Source organism: Ostrea edulis, chromosome 8, assembly GCF_947568905.1.
Source record: "Ostrea edulis chromosome 8, xbOstEdul1.1, whole genome shotgun sequence".
NCBI lineage: Eukaryota > Metazoa > Mollusca > Bivalvia > Ostreida > Ostreidae > Ostrea > Ostrea edulis.
This window is the reverse complement of record NC_079171.1, coordinates 40361889-40382690: the sequence shown is the minus strand read 5'-3', so window position 1 is coordinate 40382690 and position 20802 is coordinate 40361889. Positions and strand designations below refer to the sequence as shown.

Below are 20802 nucleotides of genomic sequence, written 5' to 3'. Positions count from 1 at the left end.
CTGAATACTTTCTAGTTAGTTATTTAAAATATATCCCTTAATATTTTTACTGATGTGAGGCATTTTAAGAATTAGAGTATTGCTATTGTTTTAACGTTCAGGTCATCCTATATAGAATTGGCCAACCTGATCATGCCTCTCTTTGTTTTGTTTCATTTATAATAGAAAAATCTATTTTTGAATTTCAAAGTGAAATTAAGATGCATTATACTTACATGTAGCACATCAGATTAAAAACAATGTAAGGGTTTTAACTGAAAGGAAATATTTACGAAAACCCCACGAGATGAGGTTACCCTGGGTTTTTCAAAATTTATAAGTATTAGACGTTCCAGTTTGATGTAATTTATTGTTGTTTTCTTCTCATTGAGAATAATATCTAGCTGTTAATTTCAAAGTTACAAATGTGTGATATTTAGATTCATGGAAAATTACAGCAACGTACCATAAACCTCAACTTCACAGACATCATTATAGGCGCTGGTACTATAACCATCAGGGTAGGTCTTCCCTTGTAGTCTTTCGTTGTAGTAGATGACATATTGTCCGTGAACTGGACACGTGACGTTAAGGACGGCGGGTATGGTGGCCCTTGTGTAGTTTGTGTCATGGAAACACAATTCTCCCTGTGTTCTGTCGGTTGTGTTCGATACGTATAACGAAAACCCCAAAAATCTTGCAGAATATTTATTTGTCGAACCTGAATATTACCCACAGGTTATATTATATTGGTACAAGCAAACGCACTGTAATTAACCTTATTCAACTGCATTTACCGACAAATACTTTTGTAATAATAAACAAGGGAAAACTCCCTGTAAATACAAGAAGTCATTTTCGAATCATATCAATAAATTAACTACAGCAATTGTGGCAAAATCTGTATTGTTTATATCACTTATTTTAACAAAACATTACTCTTTTAAACAACAACAAACATAAAATACGAAACCACACCTCACCATAAACATCGCATACCATACGATTCAAATCGCTGTTTAACCGCCGCGGTGGTCTAGAGGTAGAGCGTTTATTCTTCACGTGGAAAATGTCGAGGTTCGAATCCCGATCACGACAGATCTAAGTGCATGTAGTTAAAAAAGGTAGTGCCAGATCCATCGCGTAACGCTCGGCATAAGGTGTGAATGTCACGGGTCCTCGGAGATGACCTTGAAAAACGGATGTCCAGTAGGGGTGGCACGCGAAAGAACCCTCGCTACCCAATGACCGTAAGTGTCGATTATAGACCTGAATTTGAAGCCCTTCATTGATATTAGTGACGTCTCCATGTTAGCGGAAAAAAAATCTCGAGAGGGACGTTAAACAACATACGAGTAATCAATCAATAAATGAAATCGTCATTGTAATAACAGTATGACATTGTTGTGTTTTATGCATAGATTTTTATTTTTTTTTTCCTGAAAAACAAATGTTTACATACAGCATTAAAGGGTTATTTAGTACCTTGCCAAAACCTATATTAATCAAAACGAGATAATCAATTATTTTTATGAGTTGATTGGCATCAATTCAGTTAAAGGGAAAGGTAAGGCAAAAAGAAAACAAGAGTTTAAACAATGATTTTAACCATAGAAATCATATTAACCATTTTAATTTTCTCAACATATACACAATTAAGCACTAATCATTGATTGGAAATCAGAGTTTGACAACGTCATGCAGGCTGCCATTTTCATGTTCTTCCTTGTTTAGAGTTAAATATGTTGTAGCTTATCATCGGGTTTTATCAAAGCATCCCGATCACTTCCAAATGCTCTGCTACGTTAGCATAGGGCTGATCTTGTATCAAACTATAAACGTTCTGGTGCACGTCCTTGCTGGCGCTTGTACATCATTATTTCAATAAATGCAACTGCAAGAACATCTGGTTTTAGAATCAATAAATCAAATTGTTTAAAGATTTCAACGGTTGAGCGTTTAATTATTAATATCAAAGTTACTGAAACAGGAAGTTGAAGTAAAATGGAGGTCGGGGGATTTAGGAGATGTATCTTATATTTGATTGAAAAGGGCATTAGAATAGAAATATTAGCAACAGATACGCATGTTCAGATTAGAAGTCTTGTAGCAAAAGAGTGTTCAAAAATTGATCACCAGTTTGATGTTTGGCATCTTGCTAAATCAATTAGAAAATCTGTTGCAAAAATCCAAAAAACCAGTGGATGTGAAGAATTAACTACTTGGATAAAGGCAATGAGTAATCATTTATAGTGGTGCTTAATAAATAGCTAATTGCAATGCCACAAAAACAAAATCAATTATTCTGACGTCACACCGTCTGTTTCACCGTCTGAATACCAACTTTGAACTAAATCAAGAGCAATCCGAAATTATGTATTGTTGTGAGACTTGTGGGTATTTTATTAAATATTTCGCTTTGAAAAATTTAAACAAAGTACTTACGTGGAGTCAATATCGTTTTCATGCAGAATACACCCCTATGTGATGTTTTTATTACAAGTGTGTGCAGGAATTTTAAAGTCTATAGAATTTTAATACGTAGACAAACGAATCTGCATCTGAAGTCCGACAAATTGGACCTTCAATGCTATAGAAAGATTTTTATTTGACACGCGCAACGACATAATTACTAAGATCAAAATAAAAAGAATTTATAGAATATGAAAAAAACAATTTCATTCAAGAAACTGAGCATGAAATTATACCTGTTTATAAATACATCAATACGCCGTCACAGAACACCGATAAATTATGTAAGGATTACTGATTATATGTTTTAAATTCATAGAAAAAAAATAAATTTTTGGAGTTGATTTTATTGCAAAGCATGAACCAGTAAAAGATAAAAATGGAAAGTAAAAAGTTTTTTCCAATACATCTAATGTACAGTAAGAAAGTCAGAAAAAATGTGAATCCATAGCTATTCGTCATTTCTTAAAGGAGGTTGTGACATCACTTTGCGTTTCGCGTTATCTGATTGGCTTGCACTTGCGTCATCGTTCTAAAATATACTTCAGATAAGCATTTCAGCTGAAATAATTTCGATTGATTATGATCTTCAAATAATTAATTCTATAAAGTTATGTATCAAAACTACCTTTTTACCATGAAATAATCTGAGTTGATATTCCCATTAGTCATTTTCGTTTTTAAAACAATGCGCCTTTGACAAATTTTAAATAGCTCTTTCATATATTTTTATTCATTGTTAAGAAAAAAGCCGAGATGGTCGGAAGATTGAAAAGCCAATCAGATAAAACGAGACGTAAGGTGATGTCACAACCCCCTTTAAGGCTGTAAATGGACGGAAAAGCTCGGGTACGATTACATAAATGGCAGAATACGACAAATAAAACGGATGGCATGGGATTTAGATGAAAGACATAAGTAGAACTACATTAGCCCGACGAGATATTCGCAGAAATGCCTTCGACGAAGTTGGTTTATATCCCGTGAATCTGTCTCGAAGCAGGTAGCTCCATGTTTGTTTACATGATATGTTGCACACCTTCACATATCTCACAAGTGGTCATTTCTAAAGCTTACAGAAGGTACAAGCTGACTATTCAGAATGACTTTTGAGGGTGATCGGTGGGGGAAATAACGTATTTTGGATACTTTTTTTTACCCAACTATTTGATGCTGTTGTAAGTAAGGTGCATTACAGTTTGATGTTTATTGAAAAGTTTTACACATAAACACTATACATGTATGTAAAGTTTGGCCCCATCCTTGAGTCAGGACGTCTACCCCGGGGATCATGAAATTTACAATAAAGGTAGAGGTCATCCTGATTTACATTACTATGCATTTATTTTTTTCTAACAGATGGGCGGTTGTAGAGAAAAAGATGTTTGAAGGTTGGTCAATATTTGACAGTGTTAGCCCCGCCGCAAAGGCCTCAGAAGATGCTTCATCCAATTTGAAGAGGATTGGGATGGTAGTTATCAACCTTTCTGATCTATGCCTTAAAAACTGACAATTTGTGTCATTGTGAGGCTTTTCCATTCAGTTGTGACAGCAATAAACCCACAGAAAGCATGCTTTAACAGAGAACTAGTGTAGCGTGTGCTAACAAGTAACAGTTAAAAGGGTAAGGTGATGCAATCATTCAACCTCTCCTAAGAATTCTAAAAGTTTGGGGGAATATCTGGTTTTTATGTTTAATTTTCTCTGCCCCCCTACTCTCCTACGATTTTGAATACTGGCCAAAATAGGACTGCGTTTTCAGTTGTTTTTTTTTTATTTCTAATTCGTGAATTGTTTGGAACAACTGTGAAGTCACCCCCCCCCCCCCACACTTTGAAGAACGATGCACGTGCTTAAATGATTTCTGCCTCTAAGTGGGTGTACATTTATCAAATAATCAATCTACATCCCTCTTATCAAGAATATTTTTTTCCAATCAGATAAAACCTAACTTGTTTGGAATAAACGGTTAAGCGTGTCAATTTTTAATTTTGTTACTCAGCTCACAGAAAATAATATGACCTCTACCAAAATCATAACTTAGGCCAACACTTTCAATACATGATTTCTTCATTTCTCCTAATTTTTAACATTTGAAATTGTGCTATTCAGTCAATTGAAAGTTCATTGAGAGGTCTGTAAGACTGTAAAGGTATCCATCGTACTAACTTTGTTGTAGAATATTAGCGTCATTTACACATTACTTAACTCTTAAGTTCAAATCGCGTTCAAAGAATTGGAACACCTTGAATTCCTTGAAATTATAAAGCGAATTATCAGTTAACTTACCCCATGCCTTATTCTCCGTCCTGTAATAAATGGTAACATGATGTATACTGCGGATGTCCTCTAGGTCCACTCTCCATGTGGCTTTTGTTTTGCCACGCGATGCGACACACTGTCCTCCCCAGCCATGGAGGTTGGATTTGAGTCCATCTACAGCATTACTTGCATTGAATAGGTCGTTACCTGGTTTATATTGACTACTCTGCCATGCTGGTTTGTGTAAGGCTATGTTTTCTATATTAACAGAGGGAAAACGCTATATGTAGTCGGGTTGAAATTGTTGATAAATGATCAAATGAATATACATGTAATACAAACCAGCATTTCACATACACAGTGACAGTTGTGTACATTAAACCTGGAAGTGAAAGAGATCCTTATCAATATGCAATTTGTGATATTTCATTTTCGCGTTTCGGTTAATGAATGTCATTTTCTGATATAACAACACCGTGTCACACAGATAGACGTTAATAGCATAGCATTTGTCTTGAAAGTTGATAGGCTGGTTTTTTTCTCTAATTGAAATGGCTTCCACAAATCTTCATTGACATTTGCGAGATATGGTTCACAGCAGGTGTGACCGGTCAACAGGGAATGTTTATTCCTCTTAGGCACCGGGTCCCACTTCTGGTATATCCATATATCCGTGTTTGCCCTACTCTGAATTTTGTACTCTTTGTGAGAGTTATGGAATTGGCCACTGTTAACTTCACCTTTACATGTAATATTGTTTCAATGCTGTACATCAGTCCCCATGAACTTTCTTTAAGTCATTATAACTCAGAACTGTGACTCCTGGTATTGAAGGGGAAATCAAATACGTTTGGGCAAAATAATCAATTATTTATAACATATAAATGGATATGGTCGCAAAATTTTTGAATATATATAAACGCGTACATTTATTGCGCTATATATCTTAATCATGGTGCGCGGCTACTAATTGAAAAAAAATTCTTCGTTTGATTGATTGATTATATATTTTTTAACGTCCCACTCGAGAATCTTTCACTCATGGAGACGTCACCATTGCCGGTAAAAGTCTGCAAAATTTAGGCCTATGCTCGTCGCTTACGGCCTTTGAGCAGGGAGGGATCTTTATCGTGCCACACCTACTGTGACACGGGACCTCGGCTTTGCGGTCTCATCCGAAGGACCGCCCCATTTAGTCGCCTCTTACGACAAGCAAGGGGTACTGAGAACATACTCTAACCCGGATCCCCACGGGATTTTCTTCGTTTGCGATCACATGAACAATGAGTAAACTATTATAATAGCACATTTAATACCAGAAATACAACTAAAGTTGTTTTTATTTTGCAATATAGTTATGTTTATTTAGTACACCCCCCCCCCCCCATAAACACATATAAATGCTCATTTTCCCAAGCCAAAACACCTCTCGAAAACATCAACGATGTTTAAAACTATAATCATATTTAGCTTGTATGACAGATGCAATTTTGCTGCTAATTTGTCTAATTTTCGACCCATTTGGTAAACTTCGGCAGATTCCGGTACCATAATCTAACCTCGGATGTATGACATGAATTGATATGTAGCTACTCCCGACATTTGTAATGCGGTTGTCTATTTACTCTCCCCAAAAAGCTGCCGCATTAAGAAAGCAGTGATTAAAATGGCTTTTTCGAGGTTGCCTTAGAAAACGGCCCTCTATTTCAACAAAAACACAATTCTCAAACAAAGTGTTTTTGATTGAAATGGACTGTATTTTGCAGGAGCTGTCAGTAGTTCCAGTTGATCAGTGACGTGACTGTATAGTATGGCGGAAAACATCATACACTGTACATCCGAGGTTAGATGATTCGGAATCGGCCGAGGTGATCTTCACTATCTTGTTCTTTTTCAAGTACAAGTTGAAATGGATAGTTTGCTAGCATACATGTATGGTTTATTTGCTGCTCCCCAATACCGGTGTTATAGAGCCAGACTCCCCCCCCCCCCCCCCCCCCATAGTGAGCGTTTCCCCGCGGAAGTCTGGCTCTAGAGTGAGCCTTCCCCCGGTAGTCTCGCTCTAGAGTGAGCCTTCCCTACAGCAGACTTACTCTAGAATAAACATTACCCCCAGGGGGAAGACTCACTCTAGAGCCGTAAAACCCTCTTGAAGTCTCGCTCCAGAGGGACGTCCACGCTTTCATCCTCTCCTGCACAAACTATGAAATGAAATATAGTTTATCGGACAGGGAATTACTTACCTACTTACCTATTCCTACCTACCTACCTACCTACACTGTACGTACCTATACCTATCTCTCTACCTACACACCTACCTCTCTACTTACCAACCTACCTGAAGTTGTACAAGTTTAAAAGCATAACCGATATTTGTACGCAGGTGAGAAGAAACCTAAATTCGAAATTTCCTCATTTCATGTTTCAATCTTCTTAAACTAACCAAGGCATGGGTATTGTGTGGGGCAAAGTTCAAGGTCTATGGGTAAAACAAAATGACTTATTAATTCCAATGTGTTTTATTCACCGTTTTCTTCCCTTGAGTTTAATGAACGACTTAAGCAAAATCATTTAATGCCCTGTTAAAAAAGGTCTTGGTATCTAAACAATCTAAATTGATAGTAGTTTACCTGGAATAAATGAAGGGGGAAGTCCTGCTAAGGGGGGGGGGGGGGGGGGGGGGGAGTCTGACTCAACAACTAGTGATAGAGTAGGTCTTCCCTCAAAAGCCAGGCTTCCGGGGGAAGGCTCACTCTAAAGCCAGGCTTCCGGGGGAAGTCTCGGTATGGGGGAAGGCTCACTCTACAACACCGGCAATCATGTCTAAACATGATCGATTATTTCTCTCACACAATTCCAGAATAGACGCCAAAAACGCGTCAACTTTCTGAGAAAAAAAAACAAACTTTAAAGTATAGGCAACTCCTGCTCAATTTTTTTCAGGCGGTTCCGGGAATGTTTCTTTCCTTTTCTTAATAAGATATCCCTACTCCTTTTCTTTATAAGATATCCATGCGCAACGCGTCCATTATTCAATATTGTCCGATCTTCACGAAATTTTTATGATGGAGTAGGAATAAAATTATGAACTTGCTATTTTCAAATGTCCGCCATAAACGCGTCAACTTTCGTGAAATGGAGAACCCCTGTCCAATTTTTCGGGTAGTTCTATAAACGCTTTTAAAAGCATTACCAGCATCGCCATTTGTCTGGACTCCCCAATGAGCACAGCAGTGTAGCACGATAAAGATCCCTCCGTAAGCGCCGAACTTAGGCCAGAATTTTGTAGCCCTTCAGCGGCACGGACGACAGCTCCATAGGAGTGAAAAATTCTCGGGAGGGACGTTAAACAATATACAACCAATCCATCGATTTGTAAAAAATCACAAATTCCACAATATTCATTCCATTTTTAAATTCCGCTCTTACAGTTATGGTTGGCTTTGTTAAAACAAACACTTCATATTTCCAAAGATGATCTGTGTACACCGTCATTTTAGAAATGAAGAAAGAAGTTAATTGCATGAAAACCAGTTACATGTATATAGGGTTTGTACACGATACGTTGACTATGCAATGCTGTAGGCCCTAACGTCTTTTAGTGTCTTGTTTGATAATTTTGCATTTTCTTTTATAGAAATACAAATGAAAAGATTCTAATTTTATAAAATTGCTAATTACAATAGAAAACACATAACGTAAGATTTGTTTTGAAATAGCAACATGTATATCCACTAAAACCCCAGTCTCGGGTGGGGGGATAGATTCCGCTTTCATATCCCTCCATTCTAGAGGCTCTGTAGATAAATCATGTCACTGTCTGAATCACCGTCCCTAAAACATAATCAGCATCCTTCCTATCGCTTGAACAACAGCATCTTTCAATTTATAAAAAAAAAAATGAAAGCTGAATGGTTACATTGTTAAATTCTCTGAAATGTGATACATATGCAATATTGTCTAAACATATAACCTGTTCAAAGTGGGCTGTGAATACATCTATAATTATGTATAAATAAAATTGGCCAATAACCTCCGAAACGCATGATCCAGTATTGGTACTTGCGCTTTTAATATTGATTCATATATACATGTACATTGTATATGAAATGAAGTCCGTAGGCTATAATTGAGTTTTACTTCATAAGTGATAAGCGTGAAATTAATTAAAAACATACTTTCTTTTTATATATGTGTAAACTATCCTGAAATAGAAAAATAGAGAGTAAGGCATGGACACGCTTTGGTAGATTGATTAATTGGTGTTTTCCGCCACACTCAACAATTTTTCAGTTATCTGGTGGCGCGCAGTTTTTTATTGGTGGAAGAGAGAACCCAGATACAATGTACCTGGGAAGAGACTACCGACCTTCCCAAAGTACGCTTTGGTAGAACTAAGCCAGAGCAATCTATAAAACAAAAAGGCAACTTAGAATAATAGGATATGAAGTAAATAGTGCTTACGTTTATTGATGCTTGATTTTGATCTTACAGAAGATCATAATTTTTTAATAAATAAATATGCATCTCCGTTCCTTCAATCCGTGATTTTAGTTTTAGCGTAAACATTATTTTATTGCAATATAAATAGATGCATGCAGTACATTGAATAATGAAGATCATTTACAACAAAGGTATAACAAATTGCAATAGGCTTTTCGTTTTGAATCAACCGTATGGAATTTGCAAAGACTCTGAAAACCCTTGCTTCAGAATTCTATGATGCGAAACCCGTCAACTATGATTCAATTGTACAAGATTAGTAGGTTTCCTTTTCGATGAACTACCCAGAAATAGAGAGAGAGAGAGAGAGAGAGAGAGAGAGAGAGAGATGTCTACACAATGCAATATTATTTATTTATTTGTATATTATGATGTCTTGTATCCATTTAGTATGAAAAGAAATATCCTTACCGTATGCATGGGAAAACACACAAATAATTAACAGAAGATATATTGAAACCATCATCGTGACCGCCATTCAAAATCATCAAGGAAGTTTAATTTAAAAAAACTGGAGTTGAACGTGACTTCTGTGATAGACAGTATACATAGGGGCTCATTCAGCTGCCATCTAAAAGAAGTGTTATCCTCTATTATTATACTTTCATGTAAAATAGTCGAATATGATTGGTCGAAAAGCATTTGAAAATATATATTATTACCCTAGTAGAACAGAAAGCACGCGATCCAGGGTGATCGATATCTAGCAACGGGTAACAGTACTTGACAACGGGTGATATTATAGAATTATCACATGCGTAAAATTTATGCGCGTTCGTTTCGCCGTAGATTAGAGGACGTCGTTTGTGGTATCACACCGGTAATTATTTTCACTATATATTATGTTATTTCTACAAATTACACAAAATTTCCTAATCAGGGGTGGAAAAATTAAGAGAAAAGAAGAAGAGGAAATGAGGAAAATCGCGCAAGGAAAAAATATTTCTTTAAATATATGGAACTACAATTGACTAAGTTCATTTTGATTGGACAATTACCGGTGTGATACCTTGAAGACAACTAAATCTTCATCAAAAAATGTCAAATTTGCACAGTAGATGCCCGTTTCATCCATCAATAGTATACCCCATGCACATAGTGATCGGAGCTAGATAACTGACGTAACTGGTGATTTACTTCCTCTTGGGACTACCGTGATTTCTGCCTGTTTCATCAGTGAAATATGAGGCGCGTGTGATACTTTTTAAATTGAAATAACTTTGTATAAAATCAAGATATTTCCGCAAAAATGGTTTCATTAGAAAGAAGAATGATGAAATTTGCTATTTCAATCACTTATTAATCCTAAATTTATTTATACATTTTTTTAAATTGCTAATTATTTCATATGAGTGAGATCTTTGGTTTTGTGAAAATATTCAATTTTCGGTATCATAATGGAATCTGCATCTGGTCAATTTGGTATCCTAGAAGAGCCCATTAATTACGCTTAACAGATTAAACCAAGTTGATGCTCACGGGTGATTAGTGTTTCAGACAATGGTCCCCTAATCTGTCAGGGGTTGTGCGTAGTTAGCCTTTCTTCAAAGCAGGGGTAACACATTAAGAAGACTAAATACTGGTTAAAACAAATAAATAAGACTAAAGTCTGACTGGATAATATGACGTTTTAGAACATGTACACAGATCATACAGAAATCATCCATCTTACTGTTCATTACAATTTTTTTTTTAGCTAAAACATTTCCTAAATTTTGGTTCTTAAGAAGATGTAGGCCAAATATTAAGGGCGCTAAGTATAGTGACGTTAAATTGCAAGTGTTCAAAATGCTCAAAACGGTAAGAATATCTAGTGACAAACTTAATATGCAGGGCAGAACACAAATTTTTGGTCAACGCTTTAGAAGACGGCAATAGAATTATGGCCTATGCCGTCAGAGCATTGATATCCTGCTACGGAGGGGACTGTCGTAAATCGTGTCAGAAATATTACTTCGCGTGTTGGGCCCTTAAAACGAATAATTTGAAATCTTCTGTGTTAAGGAGACATTTTGATGTTCATATGAGTGACCTTGACGGGCATTTATCATGAATTATCTGAATTTCTCTTTAGGACATAAAATTAAAAATAAATTAAAATTTCTAAACTCTACACAGAAATACGAAATCTCTTAATTGGGTTAATTTACAATAAGGACATTGAATCAAGAAGTCATAGAGTTATGTGTGATGCTTATGAATGTCAAGGAAAGTCCATCTAACAGTTGCGCAAGGCAGGGGGAGGGGTTATTGTGCAATATGCGTATTGTAAAATCGATGTGAAATTTTGATACGTCTGTTGGATGTGTTAAATGTTAAACCCGCCGGTGTATGCTATGTAGATGGGTGTTTATACAAATATTTACGATTTTCGAGCTGTATAAGGCAAAAAATACGTTGTTGATACGTATTTAGATGTAATTGATATTTCGCATTGTGTATTGCGTCATGTTTCTTGAATGACCTATTAAAACACCGTTTTGTTTTTCAAACCTCTTGTTTTGATATTCTGTGCTGATTTTGAGCCGATGAAAAGGGAAAGGACTGAGAAAAACGAGAAATTGTGAAATTCACGACTTCCTTCAAGGTATCACACCGTTAATTATTTTCACTACAGAAACGTTCTATGTTACCTATCTCGTATGCCGACACCAGAAAAACACCACCCTACGCGGCATTTTCGAAAATAAATTACCTGCAAACAATTAAGACTACCCTCAAATCCACGTGTTTTTCACATGTGTGTAAACAGCCGGAGTACACCTCAGGAAGTAGCCTCAGCTACCAACAGCAAATAGTTCCTTTGTATACACTTGGTTATTTCTACAAATTGCACAAAATTTCCTAATCAGGGGTGCAAAAATTAAGAGAAAAGAAGAAGAGGAAATGAGAAAAATCGCGCAAGGAAAAAAATATTTCTTTAAATATATGGAACTACAATTGAAAATAAGTTCATTTTGATTGGACAATTACCGGTGTGATACATTTGTAATAAACGCCAATACCCGCATATATATACGAAATATCACAGGACAATAATTTATTAAATTTCAACAAACGTAAGTTTTTCTGCTTCGCTGTTTGTTTAACATTCAGTATAATAAAACAAATATTGCATGTACATGTAGTTGAGGGTAACATCGAAATTTTTCTACCTTCGAGAAACCATTGTGAACCTCGGCTACGCCTCTGTTGTCAATGATTTTCTTGGGGTAACAATTTTCATCGTTACCCTCAACTACATGCAATATTTATATACTACTACACCCCGTGTCGTGAATTATTTGTTTCCACATTTTAGTTCCTTATTAAATGAACGATGACTGGTCGGATGTACAAAATGCAGGAAATAGTGTATTGAAAAATGAATTTTACAGTTATTTAAGATTGATTACGAATGTGAGGAAATGTTGAATACGTTGTAATTCAAACGTAGATTGTAAACAATATTGATTTTTTGCAGAATTAATGTAGCAAGCAACTCTAGATGAAGAAGATTGATTCGTAAAAGCACGATCTTTCAAATTCTGTTTTTAAATCAGTTAACATGTTATAAAGATATAAGCAAGATAAATAAATCAAAGTAACTCGTTACACACACACACAGAGATAGAGAGAGAGAGAGGGAGTGTGTGTGTGCTTTCTTTATCTCTTATTTTCCATTCGTGGGCTTACTTCCTGGAGTACTTCTTCCTGATGCCATGCTATTATCGTTTCAAACAAAAACCCTAATGTCGCGTCATACACTGGTGAATTCATCTCTACTCAGAGAATGTATACCAGTCAGTTAGGAAAATTGTGCTTCTTTTATTGATGTGTCGATCTTTGAGGTGTTTTTTTTTTTTTTTTTTTTTTGTCCAATGTTAAAAACCAAACCAAAAATCTTGTCAGTATGTTAAACTATGACAAATAATATATGGATGTGTTGTCAAATTATACACTGACATTAAATATAGCATTCCATTGTGTTTTAAACGTTCTATTTAAAGGTCAAATCACATATTAGCTTGGGTAATACATTGTAGTTATTCATCATGTTATCATAAAATTAAAAAAATATATAAGCATTTATTTTTCAACCGTTTCGATCAAATGTGTTGATATAAATTATTTCGTGTCTAATCCATCACAGGGATAATGCAGATCATGCCTATCGTTTAGTGCGCACTGTTCACAAAAAATGCGCGCCTACCATTTCCTGTAAACAGTGCAGATCGTTTACGAGCGGGCAGGGTTTCTTATTTGTTTAAACCGTTCAACATTCCGTTCCATGCAAAATTCGTTTTGTGCCGCACAATTAAATTCATGTAATATTGCATAGAGGAAGAATTTTTAATAGTGCGTGTTTGAATTGTTGCGCACATGAATTGAATGAACGATATCTTAAATTCAAATTAATTTAAGAGTTATTTTTTAAAAATTGCGTGCACTAGTTATGTTATATTTATTAATATCATATACAGTAAATAAAACTTGTTTATTAGGAGGTCACTTGTATCTCCAAATCAAAAGTTCCTTATGCAACATAAATGACCATATATATTGTAATTTATCATGTACACCATTATGTAGACTTTACCTGTACCTTAAAAGAATGGCTTATACAGGCACCGCCTCATCCTTATTGTGTTGATAAAATAAGGTTTAAAAAACTAAAAAGCAAAAAAACAAAAAAAAAACAGATATGATTTCTTTCCGTAATGAAAATTTTATAATTTTAAGAATCCTATTGTAATCCGCCATGATGAATAGTTGACCAAAGACAAAATGAACAGTCGTTCATGATTTCAACATCTAAAACTCAGTATTGCGATTGAGTTTATAATAGTAGTTTAATTGTGTGCATTAGTTATGTAATATTTATTGATATCATACATAGTAAATAAAACTTGTTTATTAGGAAGTCACTTGATACATGTTGATTTTAATTTCATTCAAATTAAAACTTTTATTGACTTTTTTTGAAAATAAGTTACATTGGAATCAACCAAATATTCAGGACTGAAATATGACTAATCAAATTCTGCGATATAATTACATTGCATTGTATCATTTGTACGCAAATATTCAAAATGTCCCTTTCCCTTTGACTATGGACTGGATCTTCGGTTTTAAAGTGTCTTGTAAAATGTTTCACTCAGTCCATATGGTACATTTACATACTCTCTTTACTGCTTAAGACGTATGTCTTATCACATCAGTTATATAAATACATAAAACTGACATTGTATGGCGGTGTGCTAATTCAAGCAAGCAACGGAGAATAACTCTTAAGGACATGCGGGACGATGTGGCCAAAAATAACTCGTCAATGAATATTTGTTCTTTTTTTCATGAAGCACCATCAGGATGTCCTTTACAACGTGTATAAATTTCATGGCCACTTTCTAGGTATACAAGGGAGATAATAAGCTTTGAATTACCCCCCTTTTCGAAAATTGTGAATTTTACAAGATCATTCCGATTTTCATTTCAAAAAAGTAATTTGATGGGATTTTTATATATATCTTTTACAATAATCTTTAAAATATATGCAAAATATAAAATGAATAATAATAACATGCTTAAACATAACCGTATAATAAGAAATTGGGAAAATTTAAGGATTTGGTGTGGAAATTAGTACTCAAAAACAGGGTAGTCCAGATACTAAATGAAGCACTGCTCAAAAACTTGTCAATGAATTTTTTTGCAAACACTGGAATTAAAAGCTATTCATATACCTAACTTCCTCTAAAAATATGAAGGGGTGAAGCTAATCTTGATTTTGAGGTAGGCGTCTTTGAAGTTATACATTGATATGTTCACTTGGGGTTAGGCTTGGCGAAATATTTGCTATAATAACTTTCAAGCTTATATTCGTTTCATGTACAACTACTGTTAAAAGTAATGGGGGAGAGGATAGTCTCAATTTATTTGCACTACATTTTTTTCTTACAATGCTCACTGTCAAAGACGGGGGAGGGGGGGGGGCAGCCTAATTCTTTGTGCCTGATTTGGAATACATTGTTAGAAACTACATTTGTTTTTAACCTATTGAAATATTTAGAATTTTCATGATTATGGTACAAAAAGTGAGTTAATGAAAACAAATAAGATTTTAATCTTTTTTTAAATATACATGTACATATATTATACATGACTTTGGACAAAACGTGTAGCTCTACAATTCGTCTTCCTTTAAACCACGGGGTTAGATCTAGTTAACGTCAATATAAGCTACTACCTTGTTTACAAGATCAACAGTACTTCCGCGGCCAGGGTAGCTAGTGTCGCTTATGACTCGGATTGTCTCCATCCTATTTTTCAAGGAATTTATGTGTCGCACACGTTGTGACTTTGCACTTTTTTCTTTTTCACACGTCTGCTTCTCGCTTTCCGACATGTATCATATTTATTACATTAGTTACCATTTTCGCAGCAGTGTTTCGTAAAGTTAGTAAAAATAATTTGTAATATAAAATAGTTTGAGAAATAAAGCGTACTTAGATTTACATGAAAATGCTTGGGGAAATTAAACATTCCTAGCATGGACGTTAAGATTTGACAAAAAGTATCGATCTTCGGCATATGGGGGTAGGGGTGGGGTATTTTTCGCAAACAATGATCGATTGTAAAAGCATCAGAGTAGTTCGTACGTTTCCCAAGCAAGATTCGGTATAAATGTGTGTCCAGTTCTAGTTTCACACTACTATAGTAAATGCCAACAAACGATCATCATCTTACACTTGCACCGGGTCATTGTTTACGTACTATTGACTTTATTTTTGTAAATGCCTAGATTCAAATTGCATGTACATGTAGGAGCGATTTCGGTGACTAATACGCTATATACTATCAAAATTACTGTGGCGCATACTGTATTCATAATATATATACAATGTATATGAAAAGGGAGACTTGCAATCAATATGAAATAGAAATAAAAATTATCATTTGACAAGAATTCAATCAACAGATTTACACACGACACTTGGCAGCGGTAGCAAATTACGACAAAATATTGACATTTTCCCCGCGATACAACGTCGTGACGTACTTTTTTATTGTGACGTCATATAGTGTGTCTGTAGAGCATTGTGATTTTTCTCGGGAAACTTTAACTACCATGCGTCCGGTTCTAAATTTATAATAAATTCGCAATCATCACGTGATCATCGTCCCGCATATCCTTAAACAATGTTTTCTTGCAACTGAAGTGCAAGACATAAATATTGCCCAAAATTACAAAGTTCGTGTACATTATGAACACTGAATAATTGTACAAATTTGAAAACAGATGGTTTTTGCCAATAATACTTTTTGATATATTTATGATGAAATTCCTCGTAATGAGGGTAAATTAATACAAAGTGATGACAAAATTTACATCCTCTATTTTCTCTACGTATATTGTTATGGCGGCCTGTTTCAATTTCAAGATTGTGAGAAAATAAACTAATTCGACAAAAGTGCCTTTTAAACGTACATGTATTAGGTATTTGTTTACAAAGGTAATACTGTAAAGAAAAGTGACCAATAACATGTTTGTAAATAATACACTTGGAAGGACAATTAATTTGTTCAACTAAACTTTGAACAAACATAACGGTCAACCTCTGTTTTATAATAGGAAAGAAAAATTTAGAAGTTGGGGCTCCAAATTAAATGTTCTTTATGTAACATAAATATTGTAATTTCTCATACACATCATTATGCAGACTTTACATGTACCTTAGAAGAATGGCTTATACAGGCACTGCCTCATCCTTATTATGTTGCAATTAATAAAATACTGTTTAAAACACTAAAAAAAAAAAAAAAAAAAAAAAAAAAAATGTGATCTCTCTTCGTAATTAAAATTAGATAATGATTTTAGGAATCCTATTGTAAGACAAAATGAACGGTCGTTTATAATTTCAAAATCTAAAACTCAGTATTGCGAATGTATTTATAATCGTGGTTTTTTTTCAGTACGACTAAATGAATGACAAACTTTTCATGTACGTGAATATATAGACTGCAAAGACTTTAAAGGTCATAGGAGACGGTTTTTAACAATACGTTTTCTCTCCATAATTATCAACTTTGTTTCATAGACTCCTCGTAAAAATACTTTTTAAAGATTAAAAACAATATTAACTCGAAGAAAAGTGCAAAGGTAGTCGGAATAGAAAATTGTTACCCGATTATTGTTCCTGATTTCCTGAATTTGTGACGTCATAAGAGACCACACTCAGATTTGCGAATCAAAACAAAGGCACATCCATAGACGATTTATTCGCAACTGGAGGAGTTTTTGAATGGGGAACCATAGTTTGTTATACAAGGATATCACTTTCAACTCATAATTAATGCAAATGTCAGCCACATCTACGATTTTTCATTGGAGGACGAACAAGAAGATCGATCAAGATCCTATTTATTTCGAATCGGTTGAAAGAATACTGACTGGTTAATGATAAATGTATGATAATTTCAGAGTACATTCTCTGATGACAATAAGAGAAATATAGATAGTTATTCTTGCGCTTTCTAACCCCATGCAGACACAGCGACACATCATCTTTTTTTTCCAAGGAGGGGGGGGGGTGGGTGAAGGTTGACTGACAAAAAAGGTGGGCATCCTCTCATCCCCCTTTGGTTTTATGTGCCCAAGTTCCACCCTGACTCGGATATATTTTATAGCCAGATCGAAATTTCCTTTACACATCCTGAGCGCCGTTTTTTTAAAATTTATTTTCATAGGAGTTTTATACAAGTATCGTGTACAGCTATTTAGTTTAACAGGTGAATCTAATAAATATAAATGGCTTCAACATTCTTTTACAATAAAATTTGCGACATTAGGGCCTATATGAAGAATAATTTACCATCACATTAGCCGCTATAAGGGTTCTTTCTTGCGTATAATGGTTGGAACTGGAAGCCAGAGGAAGAATTAATTCTTCGTCTGGACCAGTTATTGAAGGAACTGTCGAAAAATCCGAATGTCCTGATTGTTTTTGTAGGCCGTGCGTTATGGACGAGTCACACAGACAACTTTAGGTAGCCAAAGAATTTCTGGTGTGCAGTCCAGAAAAACTAATTCAAACAGAATAAAACTTTCTAAACAATTTTGGAATATGTTGAGTCACCGTGGAGTGTGGGACGATGATCGGTTCATAAGTTGTAGATAGTCAGAAAATCTGCACAGTATGCAGGAACTCCCGTCGGAAACTGTATGTTTGGCTGTCATACATCGTCGGACACAGGATATCCGACGAAGGCAGTCAAATGGATACAAGAAAACGTAGAAAAAAGAATGATCTGCCTAATTTATCAATGGCTCGGGTTCTCATTTATACAAAATAAATTAATCGAGCTTTAATTCTTACATGTTGATTCATTCAACCGACCAGTTGTTCAAAATCCTTGGCCTTTAACGTTATTTTGTTTATTTTTTTTTTACCCTAATAAGGAAACCAACGTGCAAATTAGTGCTTCATTTAAAGAAAAAAATCATCCCCCAACTCTTGCATGACCGTAAAAATTGGTTTATTTCACCTGATATAAAAACTTGTAATTTCAATATGCTCCACCATTTGTTTTGAACATTCTTTTTCAAACAGAAAAGAGGGGGGGGGGGTGTGTCTGATAATGCAACTTTCAACATATAAAGTTAGACCAATTCACCTTCAATTTATTTACTTATGTATTTAGAGAGAAAAATTCTGATCAGAAAAGCTTCATATAACTATTTCATAGTCAAATTTCATATCTAAACAAATCATATCATGTTTATACTAAATTATGAATATCAGTACTAGTGTACATGTAGTCTACCGTCATTATATAGGCCTACAGTACAGTCAATGTTTTGCAGGATTTCCTCGTCTTCGCCGTGCTTGCCGTTGGTTTGCAGCCTAGTCGAAAATAGTTAGAACTGCATCTGGTCGAAGATTTAATTTCATAAACCCATTAGTTTTTGCCAAAGTAGAGTGAATACAACAACGAAACTGATCCTCATCAACCCCCGTAATCGCTTAAAATGATTGTCAAACAACTTCGAGTTTTGTGTTCTCGGTGTAGATTTCGCACCCAAGTCGTTCTGAACGTTGGATCATTTAGACAAAAGTATATAGAAATACCTGACTTGCTACATTACAGTTGAATGTAAGCACATTGAACATTTTGACGGCTAAAACCCGCAGTTGTTAGTATTATAAACAAATACACATTTGCGTCAGGCTGGTCTCTTTTGACGTCATCAAGCAAGGGAGATAAGTCATCTTACTATTTTGATACTTCACACCACGGCAACATTTGACGGTCTGTAGCGCCTGTTACCTTACGATTTTTTCTTAATGACTTCTTTATATGTTAAGCAATTAAAGAAGAGCACATTTTCGTGCAAAACAATTTTTTTTTGAAAACCGTCTCCTATGACCTTTAATGTAAAGGGATCAAGATAGCAGAGCCCAGAATGAGTTTATGTGAAGGGATCAAGATGGTAGAGCCCAGAATGAGTTTATGTAAAGGGATCAAGATGGCAGAGCCAAGAATAAGTTTATGTGAAGGGATCAAGATGGCAGAGTCCAGAATAAGTTTAATTTTAGTTCATGTGAAGGGATCAAGATGGCAGACTCCAGGATAAGTTTATATAAAGGGATCAAGATGGTAGAGTCCAGAATGAGTTTCTGTAAAGGGATCAAGATGGCAAACCCAGAATGAGTTTATGTGAAGGGATCAAGATGGTAGAGCCCAGAATAAGTTTATATAAAGGAATCAAGATGGCAGAGTCCAGAATATGTTTATGTAAAGGGGTCAAGATGGCAGAGCCCAGAATAAGTTGATGTAAAGGGATCAAGATGGCAGAGTCGAGAATAAGTTTATGTGAAGGGATCACGATGGCAGGGCCCAGAATGAGTCTATGTAAAGGGATCAAGATGGCAGATACCAGAATAAGTTTATGTGAAGGGATCACGATGGCAGAGTCCAGAATAAGTTTAATTTTAGTTCATGTGATGGGATCGAGATGGCAGTGTCCAGAATGAGTTTAAGTAAAGGGACCAAGATGGCAGAGCCCAGAATAAGTTTATATAAAGGGATCAAGATGGCAGAGTCCAGAATAAGTTTAAGTGAAGGGATCAAGATGGCAGGGCCCAGAATAAGTTTATGTGAAGAGATGAAGATGACAGAGCCCAGAATAAGTTTATGTGAAGGGATCAAGATGGCAGAGCCCAGAATGAGTTTATGTGAAGGGATCAAGATGACGGAGCCAAAAATGAGTTTATGTGAAGGGATCAAGATGGCAGAGTCCAGAATAAGTCTATGTAAAGGGATCATAACCTGCAGGCTATGGGCAGAGCCCAGAATAAGTTTATGTAATGGGATTAAGATGGCGGAGCCCATTATGAGATGAAGAACGTCTCCGTGTTGGTACTTATTCATACTAATACTCTCTTGTACACCCGTTACCAAGAGAGCTCGCTTTGCGAGCGGCCAGATATCATGTTAGGTTTGTGCCTCTTGTTATTGAAATTGCTGAAGTTCAGGTGGAGAATTCAAAACGTCCGAGTACTGCAATCAATTACAAAGTGTTTTTGTAGATTGGGATAATGTCTT

General features: G+C 35.4%; 1 protein-coding gene across 1 annotated transcript in view; it reads right to left on the bottom strand.

Annotated features, from left to right (window-relative positions):
- The window catches only part of LOC125661711 (multiple epidermal growth factor-like domains protein 10), a 132953-nt gene that overhangs the window by 109277 nt on the left and 2874 nt on the right, over positions 1–20802 (bottom strand). The window contains exons 2-3 of the mRNA XM_056147612.1: positions 4741–4971; positions 446–700 (exon numbers count right to left, since the gene is read on the bottom strand). Coding sequence (XP_056003587.1) covers positions 446–700; positions 4741–4971 — 486 coding nt within the window. The remainder of the gene's footprint in view (positions 1–445; positions 701–4740; positions 4972–20802) is intronic.